General features: G+C 38.7%; 1 protein-coding gene across 4 annotated transcripts; it reads right to left on the bottom strand.

The window, feature by feature from the left end:
* Positions 1-2,268: 2,268 nt before the first annotated feature.
* On the bottom strand, positions 2,269-12,809 carry LOC127984543 (filamin-A-interacting protein 1-like). Of its 4 annotated transcripts, XM_052587240.1 has the most exons (4): positions 8,902-12,809; positions 8,654-8,718; positions 6,574-6,631; positions 2,269-3,674 (listed from the first exon to the last, which is right to left on the bottom strand). In XM_052587240.1, exons 1-4 carry the CDS (start codon positions 11,755-11,757, stop codon positions 3,654-3,656), a joined length of 3,000 nt encoding a protein of 999 aa, XP_052443200.1. In that variant the 5' UTR covers positions 11,758-12,809; the 3' UTR covers positions 2,269-3,653. The 4 variants fall into 4 exon arrangements, with proteins under 4 accessions (XP_052443200.1, XP_052443201.1, XP_052443202.1 ...); XM_052587241.1 differs by lacking the exon at positions 8,654-8,718 and having other exon boundaries at positions 8,902-12,808; XM_052587242.1 differs by lacking the exons at positions 2,269-3,674; positions 8,654-8,718 and having other exon boundaries at positions 6,025-6,631; positions 8,902-11,677; positions 12,370-12,805.
* Positions 12,810-12,826: the final 17 nt, after the last annotated feature.

The following is a 12,826-nucleotide window of genomic DNA, read 5'->3' as shown; positions in this document are numbered from 1 at the left end:
AACGTAATTAGAACTAGCTACTAAATTAGTTAAAAATGCCTATCCATATACAGCTATGATTCGCAAACCCCAAACTGACTCAAATGATTCGCGAAACCGCTACGAACTCCCGAACTGATTCAAATGATTCGCGATCCGCTCCGAACTCCCGAACTGATTCAAATGATTTGCGATCCCCAAACTGACTCAAATGATTCGCGAACCCTTTGAACTCCCGAACTGACTCAAATGATTCGCGAACCCGCTAGGAGCTCCCGAACTGACTCAAAAGAAACGTGATCCCCAAACTGACTCAAATGATTTGCGATCCCGCTACGAACTCCCGAACTGATTCAATTCAATTCAAGTTTATTTGTATAGAACTCCCGAACTGAGTCAAATGATTCTTGATCCCGTATCGAACTCCCGAACTGACTCCAATGATTCGCGATCCCCAAACCGACTCAAATAATTCGCGAACCCGCTACGAACACCCGAACCGACTCAAATGATTCGCGAACCCGCTCCGAACTCCCGAACTGATTCAAATGATTCGCGATCCCGCTACGAACTCCCGAACTGATTCAAATGATTCTTGATCCCCAAACTGACTCAAATGATTTGCGATCCCGCTACGAACTCCCGAACTGATTCAATTCAATTCAAGTTTATTTGAATAGCGCTTTTTACAATACAAATCGTTACAAAGCAACTTTACAGAAAATTATGTTTCTACAATATTTAGTAGTAGCTTATGGTGGTGACTGTCAGTTTGTGCACATTTGACAGGATTTTTAGAAAAAATTAATACAAGACGTAGTCAGCCAGATGATGAACATTATTAATATTATTAATTAATAATTATTATATGATGCAGTCACACTTGTAGCAATATTTGTTAGTTCTGTTTGTTGATTCAGGGTTAGCATCATCTGAGGTCCTCTGAGGGTCAGCATCATCTCTTCTCAGGTGTTCTGGATCCAGACTGGAGCTTGTGTAAATCCTAGTACATCCCGTGGCAAAACATAGAAACAAAATAGAGACATCATTAGCATAGCTGCTGATCCAACAATGTAAAATTAGTTTAACCCAAGCTAATGAATAAAAATGCACATTTGATCAGATGCAACTATGCTCACAATTTAAGAGATACATTATTCGAATGCTTGGCGAAAGAGATGCATTTTTAATCTAGATTTAAACAGAGAGAGTGTGTTTGAACCCTGAATATTATCAGGAAGGCTATTCCAGAGTTTGGGAGCCAAATGTGAGAAAGCTCTACCTCCTTTAGTGGACTTTGCTATCCTAGGAACGACCAAAAGTCCAGCGTTTTGTGACCTTAGGGTGCGTGATGGGTTGTAGAATAGGTAGAAGGGTAGTTAGGTACGCAGGAGCTAAACCATTTAGGGCCTTATAGGTAAGTAATGATAATTTGTAACTGATACGAACTGATATAGAACTAGCTATGGCTATTTATAATAATAATAAATAATAAATGAATGATGCATTTATATAGTGCTTTATTGTGTATTGTTGTCCACCCAAAGCACTGTACAATCATATATATTTAGTATTTCCTGGACTATAAATCACACTTTTTTTCATAGTTTGGCTGGTCCTGTGACAGTGCCACAAAGAGGGACATGCAGAAAAGTGAAGCGCAAAGGAAAAATGGTTTTGCAAGCTCAAACTAGACTGACACGCAAAATAAAAGCAGCATTGCAAATAAATTAATAGATATGACCATGGAAAATATTTTTTGCAAAATCATTGCTTTCGCGCGATTTCATTTATGTTTTGCGATTCTTAATTTTTGTTTGCAAAAAGAAAATGTATTTTCCTCAATATTTTAATTTTCGTTTGCAAAACGTAATTTTTTTGCATATATACGGCATTAAATTGACTTGTCAGACACTGATAAAACACAAGTCACATGCAGAAATACCACATGTTGAAAATACAAATCATAATGCTCAAGGGAAATTAGCAGCTAGTAAAGGCGCAGACTTTATTTTGACATTGGTTGGGACATAGACCAAAGCTCTGTTCTCTTCCTAAAACAATCAAAACATATTAATCCTAATTGTCCTCTTAAGGTGTAATTTTATTGCATTTTTTTTAATCTGGCAACTCACATCCCTTAAGAAAATTAATCATGGTTAAAAAAATACATAAAAAATAATAATGAACAATGGAATGGTTAGTTAATTTATGGTAACCACAAATTAACTATTACTCACAAACAGACAGACAGATATAACACTTCCAGTGGACTAGAAAGTCAAGAGCTTCATAAACGTGTTTATTGGGTGAATTTCTTGAGAGACACACACTTCAGTTCAGTGAGCTCATATACTGCATTCACAGAGGTCATAGGATATAAATGAAATGAAATACAGTTGTTTATTATAAGGACTCTGTGATTACAGTTCTGTGTGGTGATGAGTACTTTTATTCTTAACTAAACATACAGTATATCATGCACCTTTTCCCCAACTGACCATCTCTCATTCTTTTAACACATCAGAGCCACCATTAAATTATAGCAGACTGATAAATAATGATCAATAAACCGTTCTCAGCAGTATGACACTTTAACAGTCATTTCCAAAGCAAACAGTATAATGTTAGACCAGCACTTAAAAACAACATGAACTTGCTTACACAATCCAGTTTATGCATAATGCAACACATTTCCAGGAGAGACAGAATATTTAACAAGAAAAAAAAATTACGAACGGCAAACTTACAAATCGTTTGCAATAGGACGTGTAAGCTATTACCCCTTGTGCTGTGCTGAAAATCTCTAATTTGGTGTTCCTGGTCCAAAACAAAATTATTATTATTATTTTATATTATCACAGAATCTCAGATTCAGTCTTTCGGTCAGCTTTGGTCTTTCAGTTAGAACAGGTTTTGTATTTCTTTTTGGAACTGATTGATTGATCATAGGCCTCACATGATTTGAGCTCATTTTTAATTGAAAAAGGAATTCTATGTGGATCATTTTGTCAGTGTTTACACAAAAACTTTACTCAGGTGCATGAGGCCAGATTAATGAAGCCTATGAGCAGTAAGTTACAAAAACAAACACAAAACCTGTTCTAATTGAAAGAAAACAAGTTAATAAAGACTGAATCAAGTTAAGAAATATTTGGTTATGATATAGCAAAATAAATTTATAAGCAATTTTTTTGCTGAACTTGTGTAACAAGGTGCTAAAAATGTTTTTAGAGGATCCTAAGAAAGTTCAAAATTATCGAAATTCTTTGGGAAATTCTTTTTTTTTTTTTAGGGATAAATAAAATTCATCTGAACACAATGAAAGTAATTGGGGTGAATTTTGATTTTCTCAAAGTACGTGTAAAAAACATCCTAGTTTTCTCTTCTTCTCACATGCTGTAACTTTTCATGTTCTACAATTTTCATCTCTTTCTTTACTCTCTGGCATCCAGGGTTCATCAATCTGCCGTCTGACTGTCTCCTGGTCTTGAATCACTGCTATAATCTGTATGCATATATGGTGCATAACTACAGATCCATCTGCTTGACCCGGCTTTGACAGGTTCGCCCCTCGTTCTGTTGGTATGTGTATGCAGGGCGGTTGTAGACCTCTCAGGCAGGCATACAGTGTTAAGGACCAGATTTGAAACAGCCTCAGCGTGGCTCTCGATTCACTTGGAGCAAAACGTTCTCTGTGGATGAAAACAGGGGAAGTGAACTTACTGAGAAAAAACAGCAATCATCCGAAACCCACGGCTTACTGCATGGAACGAATCGGTTTCACATTCATGTTGAGTGGCCAAGTTCATAGATGGTGAAAATATCAGAGCAATTTTATGATGGTTTTTTGGAATAGCAACGCGCCGTTGAATCCAGCGAGCTTTATCTCACAAGTGAGGTCATCAGTGAGCTGCCAAAAGCCTGTTATTGCGCATGCATGGATGGATTAGAAAATGAACACTGTCAGTGTGTCAGCTGTGGTGAAAAAGGAATTAATTGATTTAAAAAGCCCTTCACAGTGACACACAAATCTCATGAGAAAGACAAAGGCTTTTAAAGTTCAGCTAAAACTCTAAACGCTGTCTTTGTTTATGCACCCTCATGTCGTTCCAAACCCATTTGACTTTCATTCTTCTGTTGAAGAATGAATTGAAAGCACATTTGAACGTGATTTGAGAGCTTTTTGGAGCTCGACAGCACCAGGCCTCAGATGAAAAAGATCATTCTGGACCTTCTGCAAAACATCACGGAGGAAAGAAGGTCACACGGCATGTGGGTGAGTAAGTGATGACATAATATTCGTTTTTGGGCAAAGGGTTCCTTTAATGCTAAACAGATCAATTAAAAGGCCTGTCTTTATTTGTGTAATTGGCGAGTTTGTATCAGGCAGGAGGACACAATCAGGATGTTAAACGGGACTCCAGATCTCCAGCTGTTGTTTCTTATTTCTCATAACAGCGTTCTCTGGCTCCCAGATGGCCTGGATAGAGCACTAAACTCTGATCATCACCAGAAGAACACTACACAGAGATTTCTTAAATGAATAATTTACCTAAAAATAAAAATTAGCTGAAAATCTACTCACCCCGCAGGCCATCCAAGATGTAGATGAGTTTGTTTCTTCATCAGATTTGTAGAAATGTAGCATTCCATCACTTGCTCAGCAATGGATGCTCTGCAGTGAATGGGTGCCGTCAGAATGAGAGTGCAAACAGCTGATAAACACATCACAACAATCCACAAGTAAAACACAATACTCCAGCCCATCAGTCAACATTTTGTGAAGTGAAAACCTGCATGTTTAAAAGAAACAAATCCATCAAGATGTTTTTATCTTCAAACTGTTGCTTCCAACTAAAATATGAGTCCTCTATCCTTAATGTTGTTTCTCCAGCAAAGTCATCTGAATCAGGAGAGAAATATGCAACGATCAAAGACAAAAACAGTCCAAAATGGTTCTAAACAAATTTGTGGGTAGATTTTGATGTGAGAGACAACAGAGGGTGGGCTTTTTTTACTGAAGGAAGCAATATTGGTTATAAAGTAACAATTTAAGTTAAAATGCCTAAATGATGGATTCTTTTCTCTACAAATGTACATCTTTTGGCTTCACGACATTAGTTGATGGACTGGAGTGGTGTGGATTACTTGTAGATTATTGCTATGTTTTTATCAGCTCTCAGTTTGACGGCACCCATTCAATGCAGAGGATCCATTGGTGAACCAGTGATGTACAGTAATGCTACATTTCTCCAAATCTGTTCCCATGAAGAAACAAATTCCTCTATATCTTGGATGGCTTGAGGGTGAGTAGATTTTCAGCAAGCTTTTTATTGTTGGGTGAACAATTCCTTTAAGATGCTAAAAACTTAACTGACCATTTTCCATTTTAAAGTAAAGTGTAAGGCACCAAACTTGCCTAGTAGCTTTTTTCCTTCGCAATACAAGTCACAAATATGTGTCAAAATCTTAATTGTAGAAATATTCTGGGTTCAATGCAGGTTAAATCTGTAAAATAATGTTGTTTACCAATAATTTAGACCCTTCCCCTCAGTTAAAACCAAAGAAGTAAAAAGCATGTTTACAGTAATGGACTTCTATGGGGCGAGACATTTGGTAAAGTTTAGAAGATGAAATGTGATGCTTGTATTTATAAATATTTATATCAACTGTTCCGTACAAAACAAAAGTGGCATTGAACAAAATAGATTCTGAATGTGTTACTGAACTGCAAGTAAACAAAAGGCATTGGAATAATCTTAGGAATAATATCAAATTCCTTTACTGTCAGAATATTTAGTCTCTAAAATGGGTGAATCACAAATATCAGTTTATCCACTGAACATACCATGGTTTAAAATGTTATTCACAATTTATGGAGGTTTCCTGAACTTAGATCAATGCCCTTATACTGTACATGCAGTAGGTACACAGAAACTTAATAACAAATACTATTTCTTTCCCAATTTTCTCTCTAGCATTCCCTATCAAATATCAATAAACCAACCCCCCCCCCCCCCCCCCAAAAAAAATGTCCATGTATTCTGAAGACAGAAAAATATTTATTAAGTGAAATCACAAAATTCATTCAGTGATATTTAATACAATGCATTTTCAACCCCCTGGAAACCTCCACAAGCAGTTTTACAGAATAAAACCTTAGTGAAATGGTAATGTAAAAATAAATACTAAAAGAAATGGTGAAGGGTTAGTTCAAATGTTTTAACACAACACACACATGCACACATTCCAACTGTCTGATGTCCAATTATAAATGTCTGTACAATTCATTCTTCAGGCTGATTTGACACACAGTATTTACAATATTACAATAATGTTTGTCAATGTCGAAATGGAGGCCACTGTGCCAGTGATTGCTCTGTTTTACATTGCAACACTTTTGTTCAGATTTCATTCAGTTCTGTAGTGCTTAGATTAAATTCCATTGCCCCATTAACACGAGCCAATCTCAGCTCTTTCCTCCGGCTCCGGCTGCAGAGCTGCAAACGGCAGATTTCCTCAGTTCAATTTTCATAGACTGGCTCTCAGAGCGTGACGTCGTGGACAAGACCGCTTTCCCTGTTTTCATACCTTTTGACATGGGGATTCGTGTTGCTGTGGAGCGAGATGACTGCCCATCCGTTCCATGCTGAAAAAAACAGGCAAAGGGAAATGTGAGATCACATTTAGAGTGTTCATTTTTTATTAACCATGTGTTTGCCATAGCCAGTGCATTTTGTGTTTGCATTTATGCAGACTAACTTTCCGTTTCTGAAATGGAAAGTTTTTAACCTGTTCATAAAGGCGTTTATAAAAAATAAAAATAAAAAAAAAAATAAAAAAAATAAAAGCAATATGAAATATAATTAAAATAAATATATAGGGTCTCATTCATGAAACACGAGCAGAACGAATTTTTGTGTAAATCGCGTGTAAAGTGGTTTTGGCGTAAATTTTCGGATTCATTAAAACGTTCGTATTTTCCAAATGTTAGTTGGTACGAAAGAAATCTACACCTGCTCCCAGCCACGCGTAAATAGTGCGTTTAACGTCTGAACGTTTTGTTCATTAATACGGCTGCATTTTAATTCACCTTAATCGGGTACATATTTACACAGCATTTTGAAAAAAAATATTATATATATTAATTACATACGGTTTTTCTTTTAACTTTTATTATGAGAGCCAGTAATATCTGTAATATGCTTCCAAACTTCCTTTTTTAGGACCGGATACGCCACTAGTACACTTGAAAATTAAATGTGGCGTTTTGAATGAACTTCTGATAATAAAACTTCAATTTCTGCAGCTGAGAAATGTTTCTTTTTCAGTCGCTTTTGAGAAGACATGTTGAAATCCTTCGTTTGGTGTCATAATATGATGCTCATATATAGTTGTCAGTCGGATTTAATGGGCATGATTTATGGTAATTGAGAGTGAGCGTGCACGCGCGTCCCATTTACGACTGATTGGAATTCATTAACACACACACACACATTTCACTATCACATCTGACGTTTATGAAGTTTTTGTGAATCAGGAGAAGAGTTTTCGGGAAGTTTTCTTTACGCGCAAATCACTCAGATATTTACTCGTATATTTACGAATGTTTCATGAATGAGACCCATAGTTTCATATAAAATAAAATGATTAGGGTGGCCATTCAAAAAAGTTAATTTTTAAGTCTAGAAAAAAGTAAAATTATTTTCATTTTAAATTATTTAGTATTATTTTTATACTAATAAATAAAATGGTTATAAGTCAGTTATTTCTAGTGTCAGTAGAAAATATCAGTTTGCATTTCCAAACATTATTTTTATCATTAAATGCAATGTCTCCAAGACACTTTTAAGAAACCTGCAAAGCTCCCTGAAAAACAATGCGCAAGTGCATTTAGGACAAAAGCTTTTTTTTTTTTTTTTGGTCACACCAAATGTTGATTTAATTTAGTTAAGTAAATGAATTAATAAAATATATTTATGGCATTATTTTTCACGGCATCCTCACTTTACAGCATTTTTACACAAGCGCCTAAAACTTTGCACAAGATACTGTAGCTTTGCAGGTTTCTTGAAGCATTTTGCAGGCATTGCCACATTTCTTCTGGATTGAGTCTGTCTCAGTTTGTTCTGTTTCTTCATTTTATACCAGACAGACTGATGATGATCAGATCAGATCTCTCTATGGAGCACTGGCTGTTGTCAGACTCCTTGTGCAAACAAAAATCTCACTGGATTATTACAATTAATGGCAAAAATATTGTTTGAAAATGTAACCTGATATTTTCTACTGACACACTACAGCAAAACATATAAATAACTGACTTAAAACCATTTTTTGTTGATGAAAATATATATAATTTTCCCCCAATATTAAAAACTTTTCAATTTTTGCAAATGTAAAATGTAATAATTTATTATACTGACAACTATTCCTTACAACTGGTGCTTGATTTAGTAGGTTTTGGTAGGCAAGTACAGGAAAGTTATAACCATGGTCTGGTCACACATTATTAGATTTTATAACAGGTTAAACGTGAGGGGACTGGTCAGTTTGTGCCACTGTTTAAAGGATTTGCTTGACAAGCTTTCTTGAGTGACAAACGCATCAGTACATTCCAGTGTTAGTTAGCAATAATGGATAGGGAGATCGAATCTGATTTGATCGATACCTTGAAAGAGAGCTATCAAGGGAGCAGACACCCCCTGATATCATTTTGAAACATTTCAGAAGCAACTGAAATATAAAAGATTGAATATGATCATTTTGTTTTAGGGAGAAAATCACAAAGTATTAATTGTTAAATGACTATTCTTTGTTGTCATTTGATGGCAAATATGCACATTCACTTTTCTATCCCAACCTTTCGCATCATCTAAAATCCAAACAGTGGGATAACGTAATGAATCTGGTACTCACCACAGATTGAGTAGACCTGGATGGGGCCGAGGTGATGGGAGTTATTGTGATGCTGCTGGTCATCTTGCCTTGGATCATGTTTCCGACATTAGCTGAAGTCTGTCTGGGAGAGCGCAGAACTGTCCCCGTTGGCATCTCTCTGCTGTCTGAACTTACTCCATTAGGCCAAACTGTAACCAAGCCACTTCTGTCATCCTGAGGTTTCTTGAACCCTGGTGACCCCAGGTGGATGTGGATCTTGTTGTCCTCTGTGGTTATAATATTGGAGTTGTATTTCCGGATGGGCGTTGGGACGGTCTGCTTTTCAGGGGTCAACTTGAACACGGCCCTGCCCATGGTCATCTCATGGGGTTCTGGGGAGATGGATGTCTGGGAGACTGGAGTTGCGCTAATGGTTATGATGGACAGAGGAGAAGCAGGATGCTCCGAGTAAGAGCCCTTACCCTTCTCTGGAGATTTAGCTCTGGAGATGGCTGTTATAGTGACTGGAGACTTTGTCCGTTCAGCTGGCCCTTCATTGGTTTTTGACTTTGGCAGCATAGAAGTAGGAACAATTGTGATGCGTGGTTTCTGAAGGCCAAGAGTTGGGATGATGGTGGTACTGGAGAAGAAGTCGTCAGCACATGGACCGGTGATCTCCAACTTGGCAGTGCTGCTCTGATGGTCTGGAGTCACTTTAATATGAAGGGGCTGACCGGGTTTCTGAGACATGGTTAGTTCTGGTGATGTCCGTGATGTTGTTCCATTGACCTCCTTGGTTGATGGAACTCCCTGAGAGATAGTAACCGCTTCTTTCTTCTTCATCCAAGGGTTCCAAGACTTCCTCGTCCCCAACTCTGCAGCCGCCGGCGGGTAACGGTCCAACACGGTCGGCTTCTTGAGACCTTTCTGCCTCAGTTTACTCATGACCTGATTTTCCTCTAGAACAGACTTCTGGATGAACACAGCCGCAGTCTCGTCTTCGATGTGTTCGTTCATGTCTGCCTCGGTCTGTACTGCAGTGGAAGTGAGAGGAACGTCCACAATCCTCCTTCCATTCATGCTGGGTCTAAGTGCACGGCTGTAACGCTTCGTAGCTTCTAACTCTTTGGTTAGTTTGATAACTTCTTGACTCATGTTTTTCTTTTTATCCTCCTCTTCGATGAACCGCTGCTGGAGAACCGTGTAGTCCACCTGAAGCTGAGATAGTTGATCCTCCTTGTTCATGAGCTCATGAATCTTCTCCTTTAGAGCTTGGACATCAGCCTGGAGATTTCTGGTTTTGGACTCCTCCATCTTGCAGCGTAGTCTCAGCTCAGCTTCTTGGCTTACCAACTCTCCTTTTTCTATGGCTTTGTTCTTGGTGATCTGTGTCTTCATTTCCTCCAGGAGCTGGGAAAGGGCATTGGCTTTGTCTTGCTCGGTTCTGAACTTCTTCTCAAGCATGTCATACTCATCCTCTGTCTTCAACAAATCACCCTCCACAACCTCAAGCTGTTTAAGTCGGTTCCTGAGTCTCTCAATTTCCATTGTGAGCTCTTTAACCTTGTTGTCCTCATTGGGATACCCAACTTCTACATTATCTCTGTTTCTTGGAGATTCCCACTTAGCTTCCTCTTGCTTGTCCAATTTAGTTTGCATCTGGCATAACTTTATACTGTAATCCTTTATTTTCTCTTCTTCACTTGCAAGTTTAGATTTCAGGTCATCTTTCTCCTTGGTAAGACCAGACACTTTCATCTCCATTTCGGACTTCAGTTTAAGAAGCTTCTTACTTTCCTCAATCAGCTTTTCTGTGACCTCCATGACTTTGCATTGCTCAGCTTTAAACAGTTCGTTAGTCTCCTCGCTTTTCTGCTCTTCCTGTTTGATTCGTTCTGCCATGTTCTTCCTCTCGTCCATTAGGATCACCGTGAATGACTTTAGTTTGGTCAAGTCATCCTTTAAACCCATCTCAGCCTTTTCCAGCCTTGATTCTGAGCACTCAAGTTCTTTGATATGGTTTTTAACTGTTTCCAGCTCACATATCAAGCTCTTTGTCAAGGTTCTTTCTTTCTCCAGATTGTTGTGAAGCTGGGCACATTCAGATTTGCTCACATTGAAAGCTCCCTCCAGTTTCTCCAGGTCCACCATCCTCTTTTGCAGTTTTTCAACCTCTAGTTTCAGCTCACGGCTGTGATTCTCCTCATCTTGGAGCCTCCTCTTTAGCTCCTTGCACTGCGCTTCTGTTTTCGTGATTTCCTCATCCTTGCCCTCCATTTCTAGAACTCTCTTCCGAAGGTTCTCCAGCTCAGCCATGAGGCTCGAGTTCCCGCACTCCCCTCTGCTTATTTTGTCCCGCAGATCCTGAAGGACCTCTTCAGACTTCTGCAGCGTACGATTGGCCTCCTCCAGCTCCTCAATCCTGCGTGACATGCTGGCCAGCTTCAGACGCAGCTGTCGACTTTCAGACTCCTGCTTGGCCAGGTTGGCGGTCATCTCCTCATGTTCCTGTGAAGATTTGGAGGTCTTTTGTTCTAGGTCGAGCTCCAGCCTTTGGATCCTCTGACTGTCTTCTTTAGCTTTGCTGTTGATGAGCTCCAACTGCTGCTCTCGTTCGTGTAGCTTCTTACTGAGATCCAGGACCTTCTGTCTTTCCTGGTCAATCTGTTCAATGTGAAGCTGCCTTTCATCCACCAGCATCAGGGCAAATGATTTCAACTTTACCAGCTCCTCCCGAACTTTCTCAAGACGTTTGCTGTGATCCTTGTCCTTGCGAGCCTGATATGCCTTCTCTTGCTCCAACAGTCTCTTGAGTCTGGTGAAATCAAAGAGAAAGAGCTTAAAATGGACTGATTCATATAAAAAATAAAGGTCAAATTGTAAAGTCCCTTTCATTAAAGTTAATATGAAACTAAAAAAGAGAGAGGAAAGATAGTGTCAACCATGGGGTATTTTCTTATGTGTGTGTGATATATACACACACCCATCATATCGCCTTCTTGAAAGTGAATGAAAAACTCTGCTCTACAATTGTGAAGAGAACAGGAGCAAGCATGACCATTATGAGAAAAGGAACAGTGTCTGAATGCTTTAGTGATTTTCTCTCACAGTTGTTACTGAACATTTCATGCTTGCATGATCACAGAATGGAAACAGCTCACGGGCAGCTTGGCACGTCAACAGTAATAAGTTCCCACCTGGCAAAAAGTCTACAAGCACATCAAAACAGATGAATCTGTGCCAACAAGTGCTCTTGAAGAAAACTCTATGATGCTGGTGAATGTTTACACTAATCTAGCTCTGCGGGAGTCTCTGTCGAAAGAACCATGTACTTTGCGAAACAAGTGCCAGACACTGAGTTTGCAGCATATTTCCTTCATTATTTCATAATCTAATTTCCTCACCATGCACTTTAACAGCAGTTAGACACTATAATATATCCAAAGAGATCCATGAATGAATTCTGTCAGCCTATTTGCATTCATTTCCAACTCTTTTCAAACTCACCATCTAGCTGGGAAGGAGTCCAGGTAGGTCCATGCCTAACATGTTTTTGAAGTTACTCTGCTCAAAGCATCAATGAACGGTTACCTGCATTAACAATTACATTCCAACCTTGTCATGAGCGCAGTGAAAGGTGAATGTTTTGTGAAACAGCATTGCCCCACTTGCTGGTGATATCATAGGAACTGTCCTGCCCTTGTTTGGGCAAAGGAGGCGGAGCCATCAGAGAGCTTTTCACACACTCTTTTCTCAGGTTTCCTCTCTTATTCTCTTCCCTGAGATGGAAGTCGGGATATTGTTTTAGGAAACAGTCAATTAGAGCCGTAGTCAATGCACTAAAACCTCTGTATCATTTCAAGAGGTCCATTTCCATTTCATATAAACTATAAAATGACCCAATTACTTCCTTTCACACATGCAACCAAAGTTCCCATGGGAACAGACAACAATGCAAGGGAAA

This window comes from Carassius gibelio, chromosome B20 (assembly GCF_023724105.1).
Source record: "Carassius gibelio isolate Cgi1373 ecotype wild population from Czech Republic chromosome B20, carGib1.2-hapl.c, whole genome shotgun sequence".
In the NCBI taxonomy this organism is placed as follows: Eukaryota; Metazoa; Chordata; class Actinopteri; order Cypriniformes; family Cyprinidae; genus Carassius; species Carassius gibelio.
Note: the sequence above shows the minus strand (reverse complement) of the source record. Positions and strands in the feature narration are given on the sequence as shown.